At 48.9% G+C, this 23,004-nt stretch overlaps 2 protein-coding genes across 5 annotated transcripts; one reads left to right on the top strand and one right to left on the bottom strand.

Annotated features, from left to right (window-relative positions):
* The first annotated feature begins 164 nt into the window (after positions 1-164).
* Positions 165-9,445, top strand: LOC148225623 (leucine-rich repeat-containing protein 14-like). Of its 4 annotated transcripts, none has more exons than XM_088180564.1 (6): positions 165-2,582; positions 2,657-3,128; positions 3,341-3,368; positions 3,616-4,596; positions 4,688-5,287; positions 6,767-9,445. In XM_088180564.1, the coding sequence occupies exons 4-6, from the start codon at positions 4,316-4,318 to the stop codon at positions 7,326-7,328; spliced, it is 1,443 nt and encodes a 480-aa protein (XP_088036690.1). In that variant the 5' UTR covers positions 165-2,582; positions 2,657-3,128; positions 3,341-3,368; positions 3,616-4,315; the 3' UTR covers positions 7,329-9,445. The 4 variants fall into 4 exon arrangements, with proteins under 4 accessions (XP_088036690.1, XP_088036683.1, XP_088036679.1 ...); XM_088180557.1 differs by having other exon boundaries at positions 165-3,128; positions 3,616-3,697; positions 4,272-4,596; XM_088180553.1 differs by having other exon boundaries at positions 165-3,128.
* Positions 9,446-18,204: 8,759 nt separating this feature from the next.
* Positions 18,205-22,723, bottom strand: LOC148225622 (leucine-rich repeat-containing protein 14-like). Its single transcript, XM_088180496.1, has 3 exons — positions 21,852-22,723; positions 21,131-21,760; positions 18,205-20,165 (listed from the first exon to the last, which is right to left on the bottom strand). The coding sequence occupies exons 1-3, from the start codon at positions 22,142-22,144 to the stop codon at positions 19,604-19,606; spliced, it is 1,485 nt and encodes a 494-aa protein (XP_088036622.1). The 5' UTR covers positions 22,145-22,723; the 3' UTR covers positions 18,205-19,603.
* Positions 22,724-23,004: the final 281 nt, after the last annotated feature.

Genomic DNA, 23,004 nt, shown 5'->3' with positions numbered 1-23,004 from the left:
ACGTGGGCGGACGGTTTTACATTCTCCCTTTTCATTGGTTTCTTCCGCTGTCAATCACTCATCCCTGCCTTCCTATTGGCTGACGCTGGGAGGGGGCGGGAGGTTCGCTCTGAGGGGACTCTGGGGTCCCGGCCGAGCTTCCCTCGATGCGGATCCCTGATCCCGATCCCGTTCCCAGATCCCAGATTCTGATCCCGATCCCCGATTCTGATCCCGATCCCCGATTCCTCGGCCACGGAGCGGCAGCAGGAGCTGAAGGTGCTGCTGAAGCGCTGGGAAGCGGAATTCCTGCGGGAAGGGCGGCGCAAACCCAGCCGGGTGCTCCTGAGGGGCCGCGGCGGGAATTTGTGAGGGGGGAAATCCCTGAGGGGAATCCCTGGATTTGGGGACGGCTATTTTGGGGGTCCCGGGCGTGTTTTTGGGGTGCTAGGGGGGCCTTTAGGGTGGTTTCGGGGTGGGTCTGGAATGAAGTGAATTGGTTTAGGGGTCCTGGGACTTTTGGCGTGTCCATGAGAATGGTTTTTGGGATGATGCGAATGTCTTTGGACTGGTTTTTGGGTTCTGGAGGGGTCTTCAGGGTGGTTTTGGGGGTCCTGAAATGGGAGGATTTGCTTAGGGGTATCCTGGGGCCTTTTGTGGTGTCCTTGGTGTGGTTGGGGGGGCTCCTTGAAGTTTCGGGTGGATGAGGGGGTGTTTGGGATGGTTTTGGATGTTCCTGGAAAGGTGGAAGTTGTTTATGAGGGGTCCTGATGCTGTTGAGGTGTCCTTGGGGAGGTTTTGGGGTACTGGGGGGAACTTTGGGGTGATTTGGGGATTCCTGCAATGAGGGGACTGGTTTGGAGGGAGTACTTGGGGTTTTTGGGGTGTTCTTAAGAGCCGTTTTGGGGTGCTGGGGCTGTCTTTGGGTTGGTTTTGGAGTCTGAGGGTTCCTTGGGTTCATTTTGGAAGTGCTTGGAAGGGTCAGGATTGGTTATGGGGGTCCCAGAGGTTTTTGAATTGTCTTTGGGCTGATTTTGGGGTACTGGGAGGGAGCATTTAGGGTAGATTTGAGGGGTCCTGGAATGAGAGGAATTGGTTTAGGAGACTCCTGGGAGTTTTTGGGGTGTCCTTGGTGTGGTTGAGGTTGTCCTTGAGATTTTGGGGTGGCTGGGAGGGGGCGTTGGGGTGGTTTTGGGGAGTCTCCGCAATAGTGGAAGCTGGTTATGAAGGGTCCTGATGCTTTTGGGGTGTCCTTGGGGTGGTTTTGAGGTATTGGAGGAGGGGTTTTGGGGTGATTTGGGGATCCCTGCAATGAGGGGGACTGGTTTGGGGGGAGTACTGGGGGTTTTGGGGGTGTCCTTAAGAATCGTTCTGGGCTGCTGGGGCTGTCTTTGGGTTGGTTTTGGAGTCTGAGGGGATCCTTGGGCTGAATTTGGGAGTCCCTGGAATGGGGCAGGTTTGTTTTAGGGGGGTCCTGGTGCTTTTTGGGGTGTCCCAGTGTGACCCAGAGCGGGCAAACAGGGCCGTGGCACGGCAGTTTCTGTGTGGCAGTTCCTGCAGGCAGGGCTGCAGGTTTTCACACCAGCGAGGTTTGCTGTGAGTTGTTTGCTGTGTTTCTATTGGCCCCTTGGATTTGGGGTTTCTGTTAGGAATGGTTTTTACACCATGGAAAACTGTGCTTGCTACAAGTGCTTGCAGTCATCTGGAACCTCCCCAGTGAGGCAGGAGTGTTGGTAAATAATGGAGAGTGGCTTTGCCAGCTCCCTCATGACTCTGGGATGGATCCCATCTGGGCCCAGAGATTTATGACCATCCAAGCGGCTCAGCAATTCTCTGAGTGCCTCCTCCTGGATAACAGGGGGACAATTCTGCTCCCTGACACCATCAGCCAACCCAAGAGCACAGCTGTCCTCAAGGCAAGTTATTTTCCCACTAAAAATCGAAATAAAGAAAGCGTTAAGCACCTCTGCCTTCTCCTCATCTGCAGTGACCAAGTTCCCTCCCTCATGCAATAAACAACAAAGGTTGGACTTGACCTCTCTTTTCCCATTAATACACTTGTAAGAACATTTTTATTATCCTATACAGAAGTCTCCATTTTTAGTTCAAAGAGAGCTTTAGCCTCCCTAATTAATTTTCCTACATGCTCTACAGGCCCCTTAAATATTTCCTGAGAGATCTGAGACTCCTTCCAAAGATGATACATCCTCTTTTTATTCCTAAATTGTTCCAAACCCTCCTTGCCCATCCACCCTCACCCAGGCCAACCTAAAAAGCCCCAGAACCCCCCTAATCTAATCCTCCTTATTGCAGGGATCCCCAAACCACCCCAAAGGCTCTCTCATAACCCCTCAAACACCTCAGGGACCCCCAAATATTCCCCTGCTCCTTTCCAGAGACACCCAGAAACACACTGGAACCCCCTAAACCAAACCAGCCCCATTTCAGGAGTCCCTAAACATACCCAAAGACCCCAAAACCAGCCCAAGGACACCCCAAAACCCACAGGACCCTCCTCAAATAAACCTGCCCCATTCCAGGGCCCGCCAAAACGAACCTAAGGAACCTCTGACACCCTGAAATCACCCCGAGGACACCCACAGGTAACCAAATAGCACTCTTGAGGACACCCTAAAAACACCCAGTACCCCGCTAAACCAATCCCTCCTCATTGCAGACATGCCCAAAACACCTCAAAACCTTCTCAGCACACCAAAACCACACCAAAGACAACCGAAAACCAGCCCAAGGACACCAAAAAAGACCAGAACTCCGTAAACCAAGTCTCCCCATAGCACAACCACCCAGCACCCCAAAACGACCCCGGGAAGCCCCAAACCACCATCCCGCCGCCCACCAATTCCAGGGATTCCCCTCAGGGATTTCCCCCCGTCACAAATTCCGGCCGCGGCCCCTCAGGAGCACCTGGCTGGGTTTGCGCCGCCCTTCCCGCAGGAATTCCGCTTCCCAGCGCTTCAGCAGCACCTTCAGCCCCTGCTGCCGCTCCATGGCCGAGGAATCTGGGATCGGGATCAGGATCTGGGATCCGAGATCGAGATCGGCATCGAGAGAGGCTCGGCGGGGAATCCAGAGTCCCCTCAGAGCGAACCTCCCGCTCCCTCCCAGCGTCAGCCAATAGGAAGGCAGGGGTGAGTGATTGACAGCGCACGGAGCCAATGAAAAGGCAGAATGTAAAAGAGTCCCACCCCCCCACGCAGGCCTCGAGCCAATTCCAATTCAATAAAACAATGACAAACACCTGCAAAAACCAATTAAAAGTAAAGACTCAGCCTTCCGGGTGAGTCTCGTTCCTGATTCGCTACTGCAACTCTTCCTAATTTTCGGTTTCATTTTCGGGCAGGGGCGAGTTCGGGTCCTGCAGGCAGGCGGTGAGTGGGGGTTCTATGGTGGGGGGGGGGGGGGATGGGGTGGGCGGCAGCGCCGGTTTTGGGGATCCCTGAGGAGACTTTGGGATAATCTGGGGATTCCTGTGGGAATTACGAGATTCCCGGAGGGATTTCAGATCCTTGAGGGACTTTGGGGTGGCCTTGGTGGGGTGGGGATACTCCACACCCCTCCTTTTAGGGAGCTGCGCTGGGGGTGCCCTCACAACACCGGCCCCACCTTCTCCCACAGCTTCTCTTTTCTTCGGGATATCCTTGGATTCGGAGTTTCCCTGGAATTCTCCTCTGGTGATTGTGCATCCTGGGGCTGAAAGGTGGAAAAACTCTCTATAACTCTTAAAATAAAATATAAGAGTAGGTGTGTATTTATTCAGCGCTGAGGCGCATGGGGGATGGCTCCTGCACAAACATGCACAGCTTTGGTGACCTGCGCCTCTCCTTTCATTCTCTACAAACTGGGACTGCACAATGCACCTGATACACATTCATTGCCTGCCTCTGCTTCCTATTAAAATCAACTCCACGCCTCTTTCTGGCTGTGCATTGTTCCTTTCTGCTCGATCTGGGGGTCCTGGGGATGAAGTAAATAGTCTTCCTCTCAGAAGATCTTTTCGCCTTGCCTCCTTGCTCATTCTCTCATTTTAATCCTTCGCTCATCTTCCAGACTTTGATCCCAGTTTTCCTGGGTTTCAGGGGTCTGAGGACCCCCTTATCCTGTGGTGCCTTTGTCCTTGTATCCTATTTGCCCACTCCAGCTCTTGACCTCAACTTGGAGCCTTGCTCTCCTCCTGTTCTTGCAAGCACATAAATTCCAGTAAACAGAGAGATTTGTCAGCCCCTTTTGTAAAAGCTTTTCTTCATGCTTGATTCTTAATTTCTCTGTCTCAGGTGTCTCCCCATTTTCATCTAATTCCCACAAGCCCACAGAATCCATGGATTCTCTCCTTTTCCTCTGCGCCCGCCGCGTCGTCGCCCAGCGCCCTCTTCCCGCCCTTCCCACCGGTCTCTATCCCGTCCTTTTCCAAGTGGCATTCCTGGATAGAAAACCCCTGGTCCTGCGGGATTTGGTGGCCACTTGGCCTTTCACGGAGCTCAACTTCCAGTGGCTCGTGAGGCACCGGGAGCTGCCTTGGGATGATGACTGGAACCTCTGCGTTGAGGCCGTCATCCAGGCCGTGGTGGCGCAGCTGATAGAGCCCAGCCTTGATTCCAGGTAGGTTTTGGGAATTCCAGCATGGCCACCACTTCGAATTCTTCCATCCATCTTCGCGTGTTTTCCTGATGGTTTATTCCTTTTTTTCCAGCCTGCGCATACTGGACATAACTGGACTCCCAGCCGACTTACTCAGCTCGTGCACCACCAAGGCTTTGGCCAAGGCTTTTTTGGAGGTGTGCAGGTACCAGCTGGAATTCCTGAGGCGCAGATCCAAGCGGCACAAAGGCTGCACCGGAGCCACCAAGGCCGCTCCGCAGACACCCGGCGTGGATGTCCACGCCGACCTTTATGTCAACAGTGTACCCTACAGGATCCTGCGAGTCGCGCTCAAGACCGGAGCCACTGACCTGCTGCGCCTCAAGTGTCGTGAATTCACAGCATGGAGTATACCGCCATCCAAGATCGTGACTTTGTTGGAATCTCTGGATCCATCCCGTCTGCGGAGGGTGCATCTGCCCTTCGAAAATTTGGGATTGTCCGGTCTCTCGGTGATCCTGCCACATCTCTCGCGCTTCCCGGAGCTGCGCAGCCTCAGGCTCGGGAACAGCAGCGTGTACTTGCGGGACCGGACACCACTATTGGCCAACAGAATCCCCTGTGTGTCCAGGCAGCTGGGAATGCTGCCCAACCTCCGGGAGCTCGACCTGGGAGATTTACCCTTCTCCGGGAATCTGCGCCACATCCTTGGGTGAGTTCCCCACCGAGCGGGGCCTTCCTGCGCTTCGAGGGGATTCCCAAGGATTGAGCTCAGGGGTCTTGGGCTCTTTTCCAACCTGAGTGATCCCATGGTTCCAGGATTTCATTGTCCCAATGCTCCCACGATTCCGTTATCGCAATAGTTCATGATTCCATTGTCCCATAATTCCATTATCCCAGAATTCCCCGATTCCAGGATTCGCAAAAACTGCACTTCAGGATCTTGGAGGTCTTTTCCAACATTAGTGATCCCATGATTCCAGGATTTTGTTATGCCAATATTCTCATTATCCCATGATTTCCTTATCCCAGTAGTTCATGACTCAACGTTTCCATTATCCCAGAAGCTCATGATCCCAAAATTCTGTGTTTGCCAACATTTGGGTTCAATGTGTCTTGAGGGTCTTTTCTAGTCTGAAGGATCCATTGATTCCAGGAATTCATTATCCCACTGTTCCCATGATCCCGTGATTCCATTATCCCAATAGTTCAAGATTCCATTATTCCATCATCCCATAATTCCATGATCCCAAAATTCTGTAATTCCAGGTTTCCCAAAGGCTGAACCTCAAGATCTTGGAGATCTTCTTCTCCATTCTTAGTGATTCCAGGATTTCATTATCCCAATATTCCCATGATTCCATTTTCCAAATGCTTGATTCCAGAAATCCCAAAGTCTGGGCTTGATGGCACCTGAGACCTTTTCCAACCTTAGTGATGCCAGGTTCCCATGATCCCATTATGTCAATAGTCCAGGACTCCATGATTCCATGATCCCATAATTCTTTGAATTCAGAATTCCCAAAAGATGGACCTGATGATCCTGAAGCCTTTCCCAACCTAAAAGCTCCACGAACCTGTAACTGCACAATTCCACAATATCCGGGCTCCATGATCCCAGGATTCTCAAAGCTTGAACTTGATGGTCTTGGAGATTTTGCCCAACCTCAGTGATTCCATGATTCCATGATCTCACAATTCCAAAATCCCAGGATTTTCAGAAGTCACACTTGATGATTTTGGAGACCTTTCCCAACCTCAGCCATTGCATAACTCCATGAGCCCATCATTCCAAATTTCCAGGGTTTTTAGGTGTTGAACTCTATGTTTTATGTGTTGAACTCAGTTTCAGCAATTCCATAATTCCACGATTCAATTTGACAAAAATTCCATGATTCCTTGATCTCATAATTCGGTAATTCTGAAACCTTGAACTTGATGGTCTTGGAGACCTTTCCCAAACTCACCCATTCCAAAACTCCATGATCCCCTGATTCCAAAATCCCAGGGTTTACAGGGGCTGAGCTCAATGTTTTTGGAGTTCCTTCCCAACCTCGCCCATCCCACAATCCTACAATTCCAGGGATGCAATCCCAGCTCTCATTCCCTGTGTTTTTCCTGGGAATCCCACCATTCCCAGCTCCCACCGATCCTCCCTTAGACCTCACGTCTCCCTTTTCCCTCCCACCAGTGACCTCCAGGCTCCGTTGGAAAGCTTGGAATTGGCCTACTGCTCCCTCGTTCCCGCCGACCTCACCTTCCTCTCCCAAAGCATCCACGCTCCAGCCCTCAAAAGGTTGGATCTGAGAGGCCTCAAAGTCTCCCAAGGCCTCCTGGAGCCGCTCCGGCTGCTCCTGGAGGAAACCTCGGCCTCGCTGCTGCACCTGGAACTCAGTGATTGTGGCATGGACGACTCCCACCTGGAGGCGCTGCTCCCGACGCTCCGGCGCTGCTCCCGCCTGCGCTACCTGAGACTCGACTTGAATTCCCTGTCCACGGCTGCACTCAAGGGTCTGCTCCAGAAAACCTTGGAGCTGCCGGATCTTAAACTGGTCGTGTATCCTCGCCCAAGGGATTGCTACAGGCTCGAGCCACGGGAATTTGGTCAGGGTTTCAGAGAGGTTGTGCACAAGGAACTTTTGGCAGCGGCCACCGCAGAGATTTCCCAGCTTCTGGAGAATTCCGGGAGAACCGACATTGTCTGGACTGACAATCCCTGCAGACACAAAGCCCCGGACTACTTCTCCTTGTGATTTGGGAAAACCTCAGAGGAAGGAAGAGCTCAGAACCTACCTCATGTAAAAGCGCCGCCGCCTCCTTCCCAAAATCTGGGTGTTTTCCACCTCATCCCGACGCTTCTCTGTCTCATTCCAATGGTTTTTTCCTTTCATTTCATTGCTTTTCTATTGACAGTTGAGAGGGAGATGGGGACTACTGACTGATGCTCAGAATCTGAATTTTACTGTGAGCTACATATGCTTATGTATCATTTTCAGGAAGGCTGGTAACTTTTTATTACATTCATTGGTTAAACAACACAGAGATAAACTTTAAAATCCACTTTCTCAAATCGTCTTTCCTGTTGCCAGTCTTGATCCAATCTTCTTGTAATCTTCAAAGCTCTGTTTGCTCTTAGCTTATCAAACTGCATATGCTAATTAAATCTACATTGCTATCAGTGCCAGACACAATTTTCAGACTGGTTTTGTTATTTTTCTGCCTCATGCCGAGGTTTTTCCGCCCCGCCCCGAGATTTTTCCCTGGTTTAGCTGCTTTTCTGCCAAGTTTTGAGGTTCTTCCTCCCCATCCCGATATTTTGCCCCTCATCCCAGTATTTTTCTGCCCCATCCCAGTTTTTTTCCCCTCGTTTCCTTATTTTTCCAGCCTGTCCAAATGTTTTTTCAGCCCATCCTGGTACTTTTCTGCCTCATCCCGCTATTTTTCCATCCCATTTCATGATTTTTCCAGCTCATCCCAGTGTTTTTGTCATCAGGATTGGCTTTGCACACTGAAATTCCAGGAGGCTCCGGGGCTGGATTCCACGGGAAGGTGCCGGAAGCTTCTCCCATATCCAGCCATTCCTGTCAGGAACAGTGGCAAAAACCTTTGGAATAAGAACGAAGTCATAAGAAACCAATCATAGCCCAGCTGGAATTCCAGAGATTCTGGGAAAGGAACGATTCTGGAAATGATTCCAAGGTGCTGGAATGAAAATTCCCAAAATTATCTTGTGCATCCAAAGGGAAGCTCATCCTGGAGCTGGATCTTGGGAGGGACCTGCGGATCCATGGAGAAAGGAGCAGATTCCTGGCAGGAATCCCACAGAGGAAAAAAAAACCTTTGGAGCAGGATATTCCCGATGTATTGACCCCTTGGAAAAGTCCATCAGGAATTGTTTTCCATGGGAATGACACATTGGAGAAATCCATGGAAAATTCTTGCTGTGGGATGGAATTCCATTAGAAAATCCATGGAAAACTGACCTTGGGATGGATTCATGGAGCAATCAATGGAAAACTCCCCTGGGATGGCCCTGGCTCCCAGCACTGCTGGAGGGATTGAGGGAAAGCCGGGAAAGAGAGAATTGGGGGAGAGAAAAGTTGGATTTGGGGTCTTGTTATCCTGATCCCATTGGAAATAAACTCATCCTATCCCAGATCCTGGGTCTTTCGTGCCTGGATGGGATTTCCTGAGGGATCTTTCCCGATCCTTATCGTGATCCATGAATCCTCCATGAATTCCTTCATTTCCACCTCCTTTTGGAGTTTTCCCACCTAATCCTGCTGGTTTTCCACCTCATTCCAGGGTTTGTTTTTTTCACTTTTGCCCACTCTTTTCCTGTAGGAATCCTTAAAATCACAGGGTTTTGGGAAAGCTGAAGAAAAGCAGGCGTGAGAGACAACAGAAGTGCAATTGGAGCAGAAAGCACAAGGCAGGTCTGCAGAAAAGTTCCATGAGATGTAGGAAGCAAGGCCAAATAGAACAATGGGCTGTGCATTAACGCTCGGCCAGAATAACTCTCTAAGCTGCAGCAAAGTCCATCCAGCAAGATGTTAGGAAGAGCTAAGCTTAATAATGGAGCTCTGTGCAATGGATTTCAAGGCTTACAAGTGTTACAAATATATGACAAATATATGATTTTATTCCAAATAAGCAAGCATTCTTTTAACCAAACTGTATTTACAGGGAGTGGATAGAACTACTGTCAATGTGTTTTTGCCTTTTGTCATTGGTCAAAAACCTTTCAAAGTGCCTTGTAACATCACATTCTCCGGCTGCTGCCATCTTCCCGCTGTCCCATCCTGTAATGAGACTGATGATTGGGAGGAAAAAAATAAAAATAAAGCAGCTCGAGACGTGTTCCACAGCAGTCCCATCTCATTTGTGATTCTGTGCATTATTTTCCCGTGGCTGGCATTATTTTCCCACTTCCTTTTGGCAGGTTTTGCCTCATCCCGGTGTTTTTTCACCTTTTCCCAGCGCTTTCCCCCTCAACCTGGTGGTTTTCAGCCTCATTTTTCTATTTTCTCCTCATCCCAGTGTTTTTCTACCTCATGTCTCTGTTTTCTGCCTCATTTTGATGTTTTTCCAGCTCATTTTGGGATTTTCCCTCATCCCATTCTTTTCCCCCTCATTCTGGTGTTTTTCCCCTTTATTTTGCTTGTTTTCTGCCTCATTTTGGTGTTTTTTTCCTGTATATCCCAGTATTTCCCCCCTCATAGAGGCATTTTTCCAACTCATTTTTGGTATTGTGAGCCTTATTCTGTTGGCTTCCACCTCATTTTGTTGTTTTTCCCTCATCCCATGATTTTCCTCGTGATTCAGGTGGTTTTCAGTTCATTCTGATTGTTTCTCCACCTCATTTTAGTATTTTTCCCCTCATCCCAGTGTTTTTCCACTCATCTCGGTGTTTTTCCATTTAATTTTTCTGTTCTGGGCTTTACCCCATCAGATTTCTACATAATTTTGGTATTCTTCCCCATATCCCGGTGGTTTTCCCCTCATCCCGGAGTTTTCACACATCATTTTCTTATTTCTTGCCTCATCCAAGTGTTTTTCTGCTAAGTCCTGGCATTTTACTGCTTCATATTGGTGAGGTTTTACCTGATTTCAGTGGCTGTCCCTTCATCCCGGTGCTTTTCTACCTCATTTTGGGTTTTTTTCACACAGCCCAGTGGTTTTTCACCTAATTTTGGTATTTTTAGCCTTATTCTGTTGAGTTTTTGCCGCATTTCTTTTGTTTCTACCTCATTTCACTCTTTTTATCATCATTTTGGTGTTTTCCTCTCACTTTGGTGTTTTCTCCTCATTTTTATATTTCCCCCCACGTTTTGGTCTTTCCCCCTCATCCCGATATTTCCCTGCCTCATTTTGTTTCTTTTCCTTCCTCATTTAACATTTCTTCCGCTCATCCCGCTATTTTTCCTCCCCATCTCGTTGATTTTCTACCTCATCCCGATGATTCTTCCCTCATCCCGATATTTTCCCACCTCATTTTCCATCTTTTTCCCTCATCCCGCTGCTTCTCCCGGTGCCTGTGGGGCCCTGAGGGCCTAGAGGGGAAAATGGCGGCAAGCTGAGGGTGGGGGGGATCTATAGGGGATCTATGAGGGCACGCAGCGCCAGGAGCCGCCTATAGGGGATTTTTATGGGGTCGCTGAGGCTCTTTAGGGCTCCGTGGTTCTGAGAGGAATGTTAAATTTGTCTTTACAAATGAGTTGTGGATCAGCCTATAGATAAGGCTAGCACTGAGAGATAAAAGAAACAATGGGATGGATTCCACTGATTGATGAATGGAAAGAGATATTTGCCTTTACAAACAAACTGTAGGGCTGCTGATAAATGAAATTGGATATCGAAAGATGAAAGAAGCAACGGGGGGAAAACTATGAATTCTATAAGAATTAAAAATTAAAAGGGAGTGTTATACATTAAAGGGGAATTTCAGGTATCAGTCGTTCCGGGAAGTCTGTGCCTCTCAAGTACCTAAGCCAATGGGGAAAGAGAGAGGGAAATGTGGCCGGGAAAATAGGATAAAAAGGAGGCTGCGTCCTCCGAAAATTTGAGAGATCCCAGGGGAATGTCCCATGGCCTCTCCCTTTATTCGAATAAAGCAAAAAGGACTCCTCTGTCTCCTTTTTGGACATAAACCTCTGGTGTTTGTGGATTCATTTTCCTGACAATTTGGGGGCTCGTCCGGGATCTTTCCACCGTCCGGGGCGGCGGGCGGCGAGCGGAGCTGAAGGCGCCTCACCCAGTTTGGGTGATCAGCTCCCCTTGGTGCCGGCCGGCACCGGGCGATTGATTGGGTTCCCGAGACTGTCCAGGAGACAGACGAGTGGCGGACCAGGGGGGTCCGTGAAGAGTCCGCAGGGAAGGACCACTGAAAATCTCACCGGTGAGTAAAATGGGATCTTCGGGGAGCAAACCTGGGAGGGCACCCATGGAGGGTAGCACAGGTAAACCTGAGAGGGCACCCATGGAGGGTAGCACAGGTAAAACGGGGCATCCAGAGCGAAGGGGCCCCGGCAAATGGGATGACGATCCCATAATACCCCCGGAGAGTCCCTTGGGGTGAATGCTGAGGTCTTGGGACAGATTGTATATTCACCCAGAAGTAACTATGGAAATTATGGTAAAATATTGTTATTTTGTGTGGCCAGAGTATAAGCTGGCAAGGGGACTTATATGGCCACCTTATGGAACAGATAAAATTCGTTTGTGTAGAATTTTGTGGAGGTATCTAGAGGAGAATTGGAAAGGATGGATTGAAAGGGAATGTGGATTAATATGGGTCAGACAAGAAACAAGAGAAATTTATGTGTTAAGAAAAAAAAGGAGAAGAGGAAAAAGAGGAGGAAGAGGAAAGTGGTGAGGATTGGGATGTTTTACAGCACCTTCCCCCGTCTTGTCCTCCAGTGTTGCCAGCTGCAGGTCGTCTGTATCCTCAACTTTCAGAGCAAGGGGATCAGGAAAATGTTATTCCTACAGCCCCACCTGAGAAGGATAATGGTGTAGGGGGAGGGGAGCAGCATGTTGTATCACCCCCCAGAACTAGAATTTGAACTCAGTTTAGGGCATCAGAAGCCCCCCAAGAGACAGGGGTACACCAGATGCCACTCTGTCAAGTTCCTTTGGGGGGTCAAGGGGGAGGATTTGGGTTTGTAATTGTACCACTCACTACCCAGGATATAAGAGGGTTGAAAAAAAAGAATTACCCCCATATTTGGATGATCCCATAGGGGTGGGGGAAAAGATAGAGGAATATTTGGGAAATGCGGATTATACATGGAAGGATTGGGATTTTCTTTTGGGAATTTTGTTTGGGTCATCAGAGAAACGAATGATTTTGCTGAAAGCTCGGCAGCTGTGGGAGGATGAACACCCACAAGCAGCAGGGGGGCCTGGACCCAATGCACCTACGGTGGGTGATGCCATCCCCCAGGCAGACCCCCAGTGGGACCCAAATAACCAGGCCAGTCTGGCTCACCGTGATTGCCGTGCTTATTTGATCAGGGCAATCAAGTCAGTGGCTCCCAGAACGAACAACAGAGCTAAGGCTCTGTCGTTGGAACAGGAGAAACAGGAAAGCCCTCATTGGTTGGAGAGGATTAGGGATGCCTTGAGGAAGCACGGGGGGGATGGATCCTGAAGGGCCAGCCTTTAACACATTGCTTAAAGTACAATTTGTTACTAAAGCCTGGCCTGATATACGGAAGGGGTACAAAAAGATAAAAAGTGGCAAAATAAGCCTCTAAAGGAATTGGTTAGAAAACCGCAGCAGATATGTGTAAGAAGGGATGAGGAAAAGGCAGAAGCTAAAGCAAAGATGATGGCAGAGTTTTTGCAGCCCCAGAGGAATAAACCGCAGGGTCCAAGGGGTCCCCAGGGACAGAGGGGACGGGGTCGGCCACAAGGAAGGGGCAGAGGGATTCCCTCCTCGGCAGGGGACAGCCGACCCAAACAGCGGCTGGGGAAGAACCAGTGTGCTATCTGCAGGGCAGAAGGGCATTGGAAAAACGAGTGTCCGCAAAAACAACTGGACCCTCAGGAGGAGGAAGTCCAGAGGATAATGGAAATGGATTGTTAGGGGTGTCAGGGGCTCCTATTATACCAAGGACCCACCACTCAGGAGCCCTTGATAACTTTTAAGGTGGGTCCGGATCGAGAGGAGGTGTGTTTTTTGGTAGACACGGGGGCCTCTCGGTCCACCTTAAATTTTATACCTAAGGGGGGGAAATTGTCAAAAAGCTCCTTGGTTATTCAAGGAGTAAGCGGGAAGGATGAGCGAGTGCATTTTATTCAACTGCTGTTAATAGATGTGGGGGACAGATTTGAACTGCATGAATTCTTGTTTGTTCCTAATTGTGATTGTAATTTACTGGGAAGAGATTTGATGGCTAGAATGGGAATGCAAATTAGCATTGTAAGAAGTGACACGGAGTCCGAAACTGTGATATCTTTGTGTAAAATGTCTGAAAAGGCTTATGCTCAAATAAATCCGGAAGTATGGGCAGCTCCAGGGAAATATGGGAAACTGGACATAGAGCCTCTCCAAATTACTTTGAAGCAACCAGGACAAGTGGTGTCTAAAAAGCAATTCCCTCTTTCAAGGGAGGGAAAGAAGGGGTTACAGCCTGTTATTGAGTCCCTGCTAAAAGCAGGTCTTTTAGAGCCGTGTATGTCTCCCTATAACACTCCTATCCTGCCGGTTAAGAAACCAGATGGAACCTACAGAATGGTGCAGGATTTAAGAATAATAAATGAGATTGTCAAACCAAGGCATCCCACAGTTCCAGATCCATACACAATCCTAAATCAAATCCCTTCTTCACATCAGTATTATTCTGTACTGGATTTGAAGGATGCTTTCTGGGGGTGTCCAATCACAGAAGATAGTAAACAGTATTTTGCTTTTGAGTGGGAACAGGAGGAAGGAGGGAAAATGATAAAACAACAATTGACATGGACAGTACTCCCTCAAGGATATACAGAGTCACCAGTTCTGTTTGGGCAAGCTTTGCAGAAAATATTAAGAGAGTTTACTCCACCCTTAGGAGTCAAGTTGTTGCAGTATGTAGATGATTTGCTCTTATCAGGGGAACAGGAAAAGGTGGTTGAAGAGGCTACTGTAAAGCTGCTTAATTTTCTTGCAAAAAAAGGGACTTAGAGTATCCAAAAAGAAAGCACAGTTAGTAGAAAAGAAGGTCAAATATTTGGGACACACTCTGTCCGAAGGGTTACGGTGTATTGATCCAGAAAGGATACAAGGGATTTTACAGGTACCATTACCCCAGACTAAAAAGGAGTTACGGCAGTTTTTAGGGTTGGTGGGGTACTGTAGAGCATGGATCGAGGATTTTTCTGTGGTGGCCAGACCTTTATATAACTTTTTAACTCAAAACAGTCCTAATGTTGTGGTATGGACACCAGAAGGAGAAAAAAGCTTTAAGAAATTAAAAGACAAATTGGTTAAGGCCCCAGTCTTGGCTCTTCCAGACGCAGAAAAAGAATTTCAGCTATATGTGGATGTCAAACAGGGTCATGCTAAAGGAATTTTGGTACAAGAGCATGGGGGAACACGAAGGCCTGTTGCCTATTTTTCTAAGTTGTTAGACCCGGTGGCCAGAGGCTGGCCCCATTGTCTGCAGAACTGTGCAGCCACAGCTCTGATGGTGGCTGAGGCCCGAAAGCTGACAAGGGGAGGGCATTTCATTGTTAAAGTCCCACATCAGATTAAAGCTTTGTTAACTGAGAGAGCCTCTAAGTGGATGACGAGTGCTCGATTATTACAGTATGAATCTTGTTTAATGGAACAGGAGGATTTAGAATTTAAAGGTGGGGAAATTTTTAATCCAGCCTCTTATTTAAATGGCCCTGGAGAAAAGGGGGGCCAGGAAGAAATCCATGATTGTATCCAGGTTATAGACCTCCAGACACGGGCTAGGGAAGATCTACGGGATATTCCCTGGCCTGAGGGAGAGAATGTGTTCATTGATGGGTCCTCCAAGGTGGTAGAAGGGAAACGATTTACAGGATACTCTATCGTGAATGAGAAGCAATTAAGGGAAGGGGGGAGGTTACCAGCCACTTGGTCAGCTCAGACAGCAGAGCTGTACGCGCTTGTGAAAGCCTGTGAATTATTCCAGGACAAGACAGTAAATATATTTACTGATTCTAAATATGCATATGGGGTAATACATGCATTTGGAAAACTATGGGAAGAAAGAGGTTTATTAAGCTGCAGAGGAAAGACATTAGCTCACGAGAACTTAATCTCTCGCCTATTGGAGGCAGTGAATTTACCAAAAAAGGTGGCGATAATCCACATTAAGGGGCATCAGGCAGGATGGTCGGAGGAGGCAATAGGAAACCGACTGGCTGATGAAGAAGCTCGCAAAGCTGCATTGTTGCCAGAAGTCTCTAAGATCCTGCCTATGCTCCCAGTAACTGCACCGCTGCCAGAGAAACTCTCTTTTCCACCAGAGGAACTTGAGATAATTAAAAAGAGTGGGGCAGAGAAAAGAGAAAATAATTGGTTTACAAAGGATGGTAAGCAGTGGATACCAAAAGCTCGAGCCTTACAATTGTTAAAACAACTTCATGAAGGGAGTCATTGGGGCTCCCGAGGACTGGCAGAAGCCTTCCTCAAAATGAACGCTGCTGTTGGTCTCTTTAGCCTGGCAAAGCGAGCCACTGAAGGCTGTTTGACTTGTGCTAAAACCAACAACAAAGTTACAAAGAAACTGGCCAGGGGAGGGAGGCGTTGGGCAGTACGTCCCTTCCAGAGATGCCAGGTGGATTTTACTGAAATGCCTCGAGTGGCAAGATTTAAATATCTTCTGGTAATAGTATGTCAATTAACCGGGTGGCCAGAAGCATTTCCAACTGTGTCAGCAACTACAGGATCAGTTGTTAAAATATTTTTGGAACAAATAATTCCAAGATATGGGATGGTGGAAGCAATAGATTCAGATAGGGGAACTCATTTTACAGGAAAAATTCTTCAAGGAGTTATGACTGCTTTAGGGATACAGTGGAACCTCCATACCCCCTGGCATCCACAAAGTTCAGGCCAGGTTGAGAGGATGAATGGAGAAATAAAGAAACATCTCCTAAAGCTGGTGATAGAAACTAAAATGCCGTGGGTACGGCTCCTGCCCCTGGCTTTAGCAAGGATAAGAGCCAGACCCAGGGGAGATATTCAATTATCTCCCTTTGAATTGATGTTTGGAATTCCTTACCCTTGTAATTCTCAGCCTAGTGGGGGGATAGAGATAAGTGATGTGTATTTAAAACAATATGTGGCTCGGATACTGTCTCCTGTGAAATCTCTTCGACAGGAAGCTCAGCTGGCACAGACCCTGCCTTTGGACTTTGCTGTTCACAACATCCAACCGGGAGACTGGGTCCTGGTTAAGGAGTGGAAAGAAGCACCACTGGTGGCGAAGTGGCGTGGACCTTTCCAGGTGTTGCTGACCACAGAAACAGCCGTCAAGACAGCTGAACACGGGTGGACCCCCCACACTCGGGTCAAGGTCTCTGCAGCCCCAGAGATTTGAACATCTCAGCTGGAGGAGAAGGACGGGAAGCCGCGACTGACACTCGGCAGGAGGGGACTGGAGCAGCAGCCAGGGCGTCGACATCGGGGGAAGCCTCGTGTGCCCACCCACAGAGTGCCTGCTGAAATAGTCTGTGTGGGCATCCCTCCTCTCAGATCTCCAGTCACTGGGGGCCAACCCTTGCTGTCATTGTTTTCTTTATGTTAAGCCGTTTCTGTGCCTTCGCTCGCCACAGGTGGTGTGAAAGACAAAGTGAAAGTAAAAAATTAAGTTAGGAAATTAGATTACACAATCAGAATGTTTCTCTTAATAATGTTACCTTTATATTACCAGTTAGGTTGGGGCCAAGAATGGGAAAATAATTTTTTTACCTTAGGAGAAGAAGTAGCAAAAACCTTTAACCTTAGCAATTGTTGGGTCTGTGGAGGGCCAGGGGGATCTGAAAACTGGCCATGGGTGGCCAGCCCAGTTGAACCTAAATGGTGGATTAGCACCCTGAGTGAGGTCCGTAATGGAACAGGATTTTGGGATGAAGAAGGAAGTCCATGGCGGCTTCATTCTTCTGAAAGAGGCACTTACTGTCTAAATAGGACAGGAAGCATATATATAGGAAAAAGCGTTTGTGACTGGACTTTATCTTTAGGTTTAGATTGTTGGACCCCCAACTGCCTTCCTTATGATTGTTCCAGATATCAAGGCAGATGGAATCAAACGCATGTTAAGCTCACAAATGGTAGCTGGGTAAAGTGCTCCTATCATAATTACCAGAAAGATTTAAAAGGCTGTAAAGCAGTGGGGAAGGATAAGTTTTTTGACCCCTTATTTTTAAGCTGTCCCCGAGATAATTCCACAAGTAGCACACATGTTATCCGTGACTACCAGTGGAAATGGCAACATCGAAATGGAACTCGAACCCTTTTTAATAGGTTCTGGTCCAAATCTAACAAAACAGATCTGGGATGTAACTGCAGGTGGAAACCTCATGTGGGAGCTTGGAAATGCAACTACTGTGATTCTTATGGTGGGGCGACCATTGTTGGGGGACCACTGGGCCCAGGGAGTAAGCTGTATTTTGACTCTCCAATTGACCATGAAAATTGGGAAGGTCCCTTTGCCAATGGGACCTGGGCTTTAAAGGGGCATTACTGGATTTGTGGCCAACATGCATATCGCAGGTTACCCCCAAACTGGTCAGGAATATGTTATGTGGGGTATATCAGACCACTGTTCTTTCTGCTACCACAGGTTCAGGGAAATCACTTAGGAATCAAGGTACATGATGATCTAATTAGAGAAAAGCTGTCAGTTGATTTATCCCTGGCTGGAGGGAGCACCCAAAGATGGGGTGATGATGAATGGCCACCTGAACGAATCATACAACACTACGGACCAGCCACTTGGAATCCTAATGAATTAATATCAGGTGCCAGAGAACCCATTTATAATCTAAACCGGATAATTAGGTTACAAGCTGTCTTTGAAATAGTAAGTAACCAGACAGCTACAGCTCTTGACCTTCTTGCTGACCAGGCTACTCAGATGAGAACTGCAATATTTCAACACCGGATGGTATTAGACTATTTATTAGCAGAAGAAGGGGGAGTGTGTGGCAAATTTAACGACTCAAACTGCTGTTTGCAAATAGATGACAATGGAAAGGTGGTGAAGCAAATAGCAAAAGAAATAAGAAAATTAGCTCATGTGCCAGTCCAAACATGGAAAGGATGGGAATGGGACATGTTTTCTTGGCTACCTGGTGGACTATGGGTTAAACAACTACTTTTTTTCCTCTTATGTGCTGTAGCAACTCTAATATTTTTACCATGCATGATCCCTTGCTTAGTACAACTTATTCAACATGTGATCAAAGGGATGCAGGTAATAGCCACGCCTACTGATCCAGAGATGGTTACAAAAGGACAGAAATTGATGTCACTCCAAATAATTACAAAACCAAAAAGAACTCAGGAACAAGAAATTAAGTCAATGATAGCTAAAGTTTGTAAAGACAATTATTAAACAAATAAAAGAGGAGGGATTGAGAGGAATGTTAAATTTGTCTTTACAAATGAGTTGTGGATCAGCCTATAGATAAGGCTAGCACTGAGAGATAAAAGAAACAATGGGATGGATTCCACTGATTGATGAACGGAAAGAGATATTTGCCTTTACAAACAAACTGTAGGGCTGCTGATAAATGAAATTGGATATCGAAAGATGAAAGAAGCAACAGGGGGAAAACTATGAATTCTATAAGAATTAAAAATTAAAAGGGAGGGTTATACATTAAAGGGGAATTTCAGGTATCAGGCGTTCCGGGAAGTCTGTGCCTCTCAAGTACCTAAGCCAATGGGGAAAGAGAGAGGGAAATGCGGCCGGGAAAATAGGATAAAAAGGAGGCTGCGTCCTCCGAAAATTTGAGAGATCCCAGGGGAATGTCCCATGGCCTCTCCCTTTATTCGAATAAAGCAAAAAGGACTTCTCTGTCTCCTTTTTGGACATAAACCTCTGGTGTTTGTGGATTCATTTTCCTGACATCCCGATATTTTCCCACCTCATTTTCCATCTTTTTCCCTCATCCCGCTGCTTCTCCCGGTGCCTGTGGGGCCCTGAGGGCCTAGAGGGGAAAATGGCGGCAAGCTGAGGGTGGGGGGGATCTATAGGGGATCTATGAGGGCACGCAGCGCCAGGAGTCGCCTATAGGGGATTTTTATGGGGTCGCTGAGGCTCTTTAGGGCTCCGTGGTTCCTATAGGGAAGCTCTGGGGGGTTCTATAGTGTCTGGTGATCTATAGGTGCCTCTATAGCAGCGGGACTCTTCCCCGGCCCCTCTCATTCTACTTCCGCTTTCCCCCCGGAACCTTTTCACGGCCGCACCACCCGAGGTGCGCACACATTCCGGTCCCCCGGGTGGCGCTGTTGTCACTGTCGGGTGTCGCGGCCTGGAGGCTCTGAGCTTTTCCTCAGTCACAAGGAGAAGTAGTCCAGGGCTCCGTGGCCGTAGGGTTTGTAAGACCAGACGAGGTCGGTTCTGCCGGAATTCTCCAGCAGCTGAGAAATCTCCGCAATGTCTGCCGCCAAAAGCTCCTCATCCACGACTGATTCAAAACTGCAACCGAATCTTGGTGGCTCCCGATTGTAGAAATCCCTGGGGTAAGGATACACAACCAGGTGGAGATCCGGCAGCTCCAACGTTTTCTGGAGCAGATCCTTGAGTGCAGCCATGGACAGGAAATTGCCGCAGAGTCCCAGGTAGCGCAGGCGGGAGCAGCGCCGGAGCGTCGGGAGCAGCGCCTCCAGGTGGGAGTCGGCCATGCCGCATTCCGTGAGAATCAGGTGCAGCAGCGAGGTCGAGGTTTCCTCCAGGAGCAGCCGGAGAGGCTCCAGGAGGCCTTGGGAGAAGTCATGGCCGCTCAGATCCAACCTTTTGAGGGCTGGAGCGTGGATGCTTTGGGAGAGGAAGGCGAGGTCATCGGGAACGAGGGAGCAGAAGGCCAATTCCAAGCTTTCCAACGGAGCCTGGACGTCACTGGTGGGAGGGAAAAGAGAGGTGAGGCCCTAGAGAGGATTGGTGGCAGCTGGAAATGTCGGGATTCGTGGGGGAAACGCAGGGAATGAGAGCTGGAATTGCATCTGTGGAATCACAGGATTGTGGGGTGGGTGAGGTTCGGAAAGAGCTCCTAGAACATCGAGTTCGACTCTTGCAAATCCTGGTATTTTGAAAGTTTGGGGTCATGGAATCATAGAGTTCTGGAATCACTGATGTTGGGCAAAATCTCCAAGACCATGAAGTTGAAGGTTTGAGAATCATGGAATGATGGGAGCAAGTGGTCATGGAATTGTGGAATAACTGAAGTTTGGAAAAGTCTCCAGTGCCCATCAGGTTTGACATCTGAAAATTCTGCCTGGGATTTTGGAATGATGGAATCATGGAGTTATGAATGGCTGAGAATGGGAAAGTTGTCCAAGGAAATGAAGTTCAAGCTTTGAGAATTAAGGAATTATGGAAACAAGGGGCCATGAAATAGTGGAATCAAATTGTGGAATGATGGAATGTCTGAAGTTCAGAAAAGGCTCCAAGAAAATGGAGTTGGAACCCTGAGTATCAAGGGATTTTGAAATGATGGGATCATGGAGTTATGGAATGGCTGAGGTTGGGAAAGGTCTCAAGACCATTAAGTTTGACTTCTGAGAATCCTGGGATTTTGGAATGATGGGCGCATGGAATCATGGCATAATGGAATCAGTGAGGTTGGAAAAAATCCCCAAGACCATCACGTTCAAGCTCTGAGCTTTGATCGTGGAGCCACGGAATTGTGGAGTTATGGGATCTTGGATCAAAGAGTTATGGAATTAAGGGCTCATGGGATATTGGGATAATGAAATCCTGGAATCATGGCATCACTAAGGTTGGAAAAGACCCCAGTATTCCTGAGCCCAACCCTTTGGAATCCCCCCAGAGTGCAGGAAGGCCTCGCTGAGTGGGGAACTCACCAGAGGATCTGGCGCAGAATCCCAGAGAGCTGGGAAAATCCCAGGTCGAGCTCCCGGAGGTTGGGCAGCATTCCCAGTTTCCTGGCCACGCAGCTGATTCTGAAGGCTGATTCTGGAGTCGGGTGCTGCACGTCGATGTTGTTGCACCGGAGCTTGAGGCTGCGCAGCTCAGGGAAGCGTGAGAGGTACGGCAGGATCTCCGAGAGCCCGGCCAATCCCAAATTGCTGAAGCGCAGATCCACCCTCCGCACACAGGATGGATCCAGAGATTCCAACAAAGTCACGATCTCGGATGCCGAAATGGACTTTGCTTGGAATTCGCGGCACTTGAGGCGCAGCGGGCCGGCAGCTCCGGCCTGGAGCGCGTCCCACAGGATCCCGTAAAACCTTCCCTTGACAACCAGGTCGGTGTGGATGTCCACGCCTGGGGGCCGTGGAGTTGCCACAGCCATGGCAGCCTTGGAATGGCCTTTGCACTGCTTGGATCTGCGCCTCTGGAATTTCTGCTGATGCTTGGACACCTCCAGGCAAGCCTTGGCCAACAGATCGGCTCTGGACCAGATTTTCAACCCAGCACGAGTACGGCCACACACGGAATCCGAGAGTCCGGTCATGTCCAGCACGCGCAGGCTGGAAAAATGGGAATTAATCATCAGGAAAACCCACAAGGAGGGATGGAGGAATTGGAGCTTGTGGCCGTGCTGGAATTCCCAAAACTCACCTGGAATGGCGGCTGGGCTCTTCCAGCTCCAGCTTGAGCTGCGCCACCACGGCCTGGATGACGGCCTTGATGCAGAGGTTCCAGTCATCATCCCAAGGCACCTCCCGGTGCCCCACGAGCTGCTGGAAGTTGAGCACTGGGAAAGGCCAAGTGGCCACCAAATCCTGCAGGACCAGGGTTTTTCTATCCAGGAATGCCGCTTTGAAAAGGATGGGATAGAGACCGGCGGGAAGGGCACGAAGAGGGCGCTGGGCGATGATGCAGCGGGCGCAGAGGAAAAGGAGAGAATCCATGGAATCTGTAGGGCTGTGGGAATTAGGTGAAATTGGAGGGACCCCCAGGATGAGGAACCAGCAGGAGAGAATTCCAGGGAAGCTCTGAATCCAAGGTTATCCCGAAGAAAAGGGAAGGTGTGAGAATAGTTGGGCTTGGTGTTGTGAGGGTACCCCCAGTGCAGATCCCTAAAAAGGCAATCCCGAAGTACTCCTACACCACCAGGGCCACCCTAAAATCTCTCAAGGATCGCAAGCCTTTTCGGGAATTTCGAAATTCCCGAAGGGATGCCCAAATTATTCCAGATTCCCTTCAGGGAACCTCAAAACAGGCCCTGCTCCCCTCCAAAAATAGCACCCCCCACTTATCGCCCGTCCAGAGCCGCTACTCGCCCCGAGCCCGTACGGAAGCTGCACTTCCGTGTCTGCGCGTTGTATCAGCCAATCAGCGAGCGAGACCCACCCTGCAGGCGGATTCTTTAAAATATCTCTTAAAGCTCTCTGTCATTGTTTTATTTAATTTTCTTTCGTTTAAGAGCAACGTGGGCGGACGGTTTTACAGTCTGCCTTTTCATTGGTTTCTTCCGCTGTCAATCACTCATCCCTGCCTTCCTATTGGCTGACGCTGGGAGGGGGCGGGAGGTTCGCTCTGAGGGGACTCTGGGGTCCCCGCCGAGCTTCCCTCGATGCGGATCCCAGATTCTGATCCCGATCCCCGATTCTGATCCCGATCCCCGATTCCTCGGCCACGGAGCGGCAGCAGGAGCTGAAGGTGCTGCTGAAGCGCTGGGAAGCGGAATTCCTGCGGGAAGGGCGGCGCAAACCCAGCCGGGTGCTCCTGAGGGGCCGCGGCGGGAATTTGTGAGGGGGGAAATCCCTGA

The sequence above is a fragment of the Sturnus vulgaris genome, chromosome 1 (assembly GCF_052056855.1).
Source record: "Sturnus vulgaris isolate bStuVul1 chromosome 1, bStuVul1.hap1, whole genome shotgun sequence".
NCBI classification, from domain to species: Eukaryota; Metazoa; Chordata; class Aves; order Passeriformes; family Sturnidae; genus Sturnus; species Sturnus vulgaris.
Note: the sequence above shows the minus strand (reverse complement) of the source record. Positions and strands in the feature narration are given on the sequence as shown.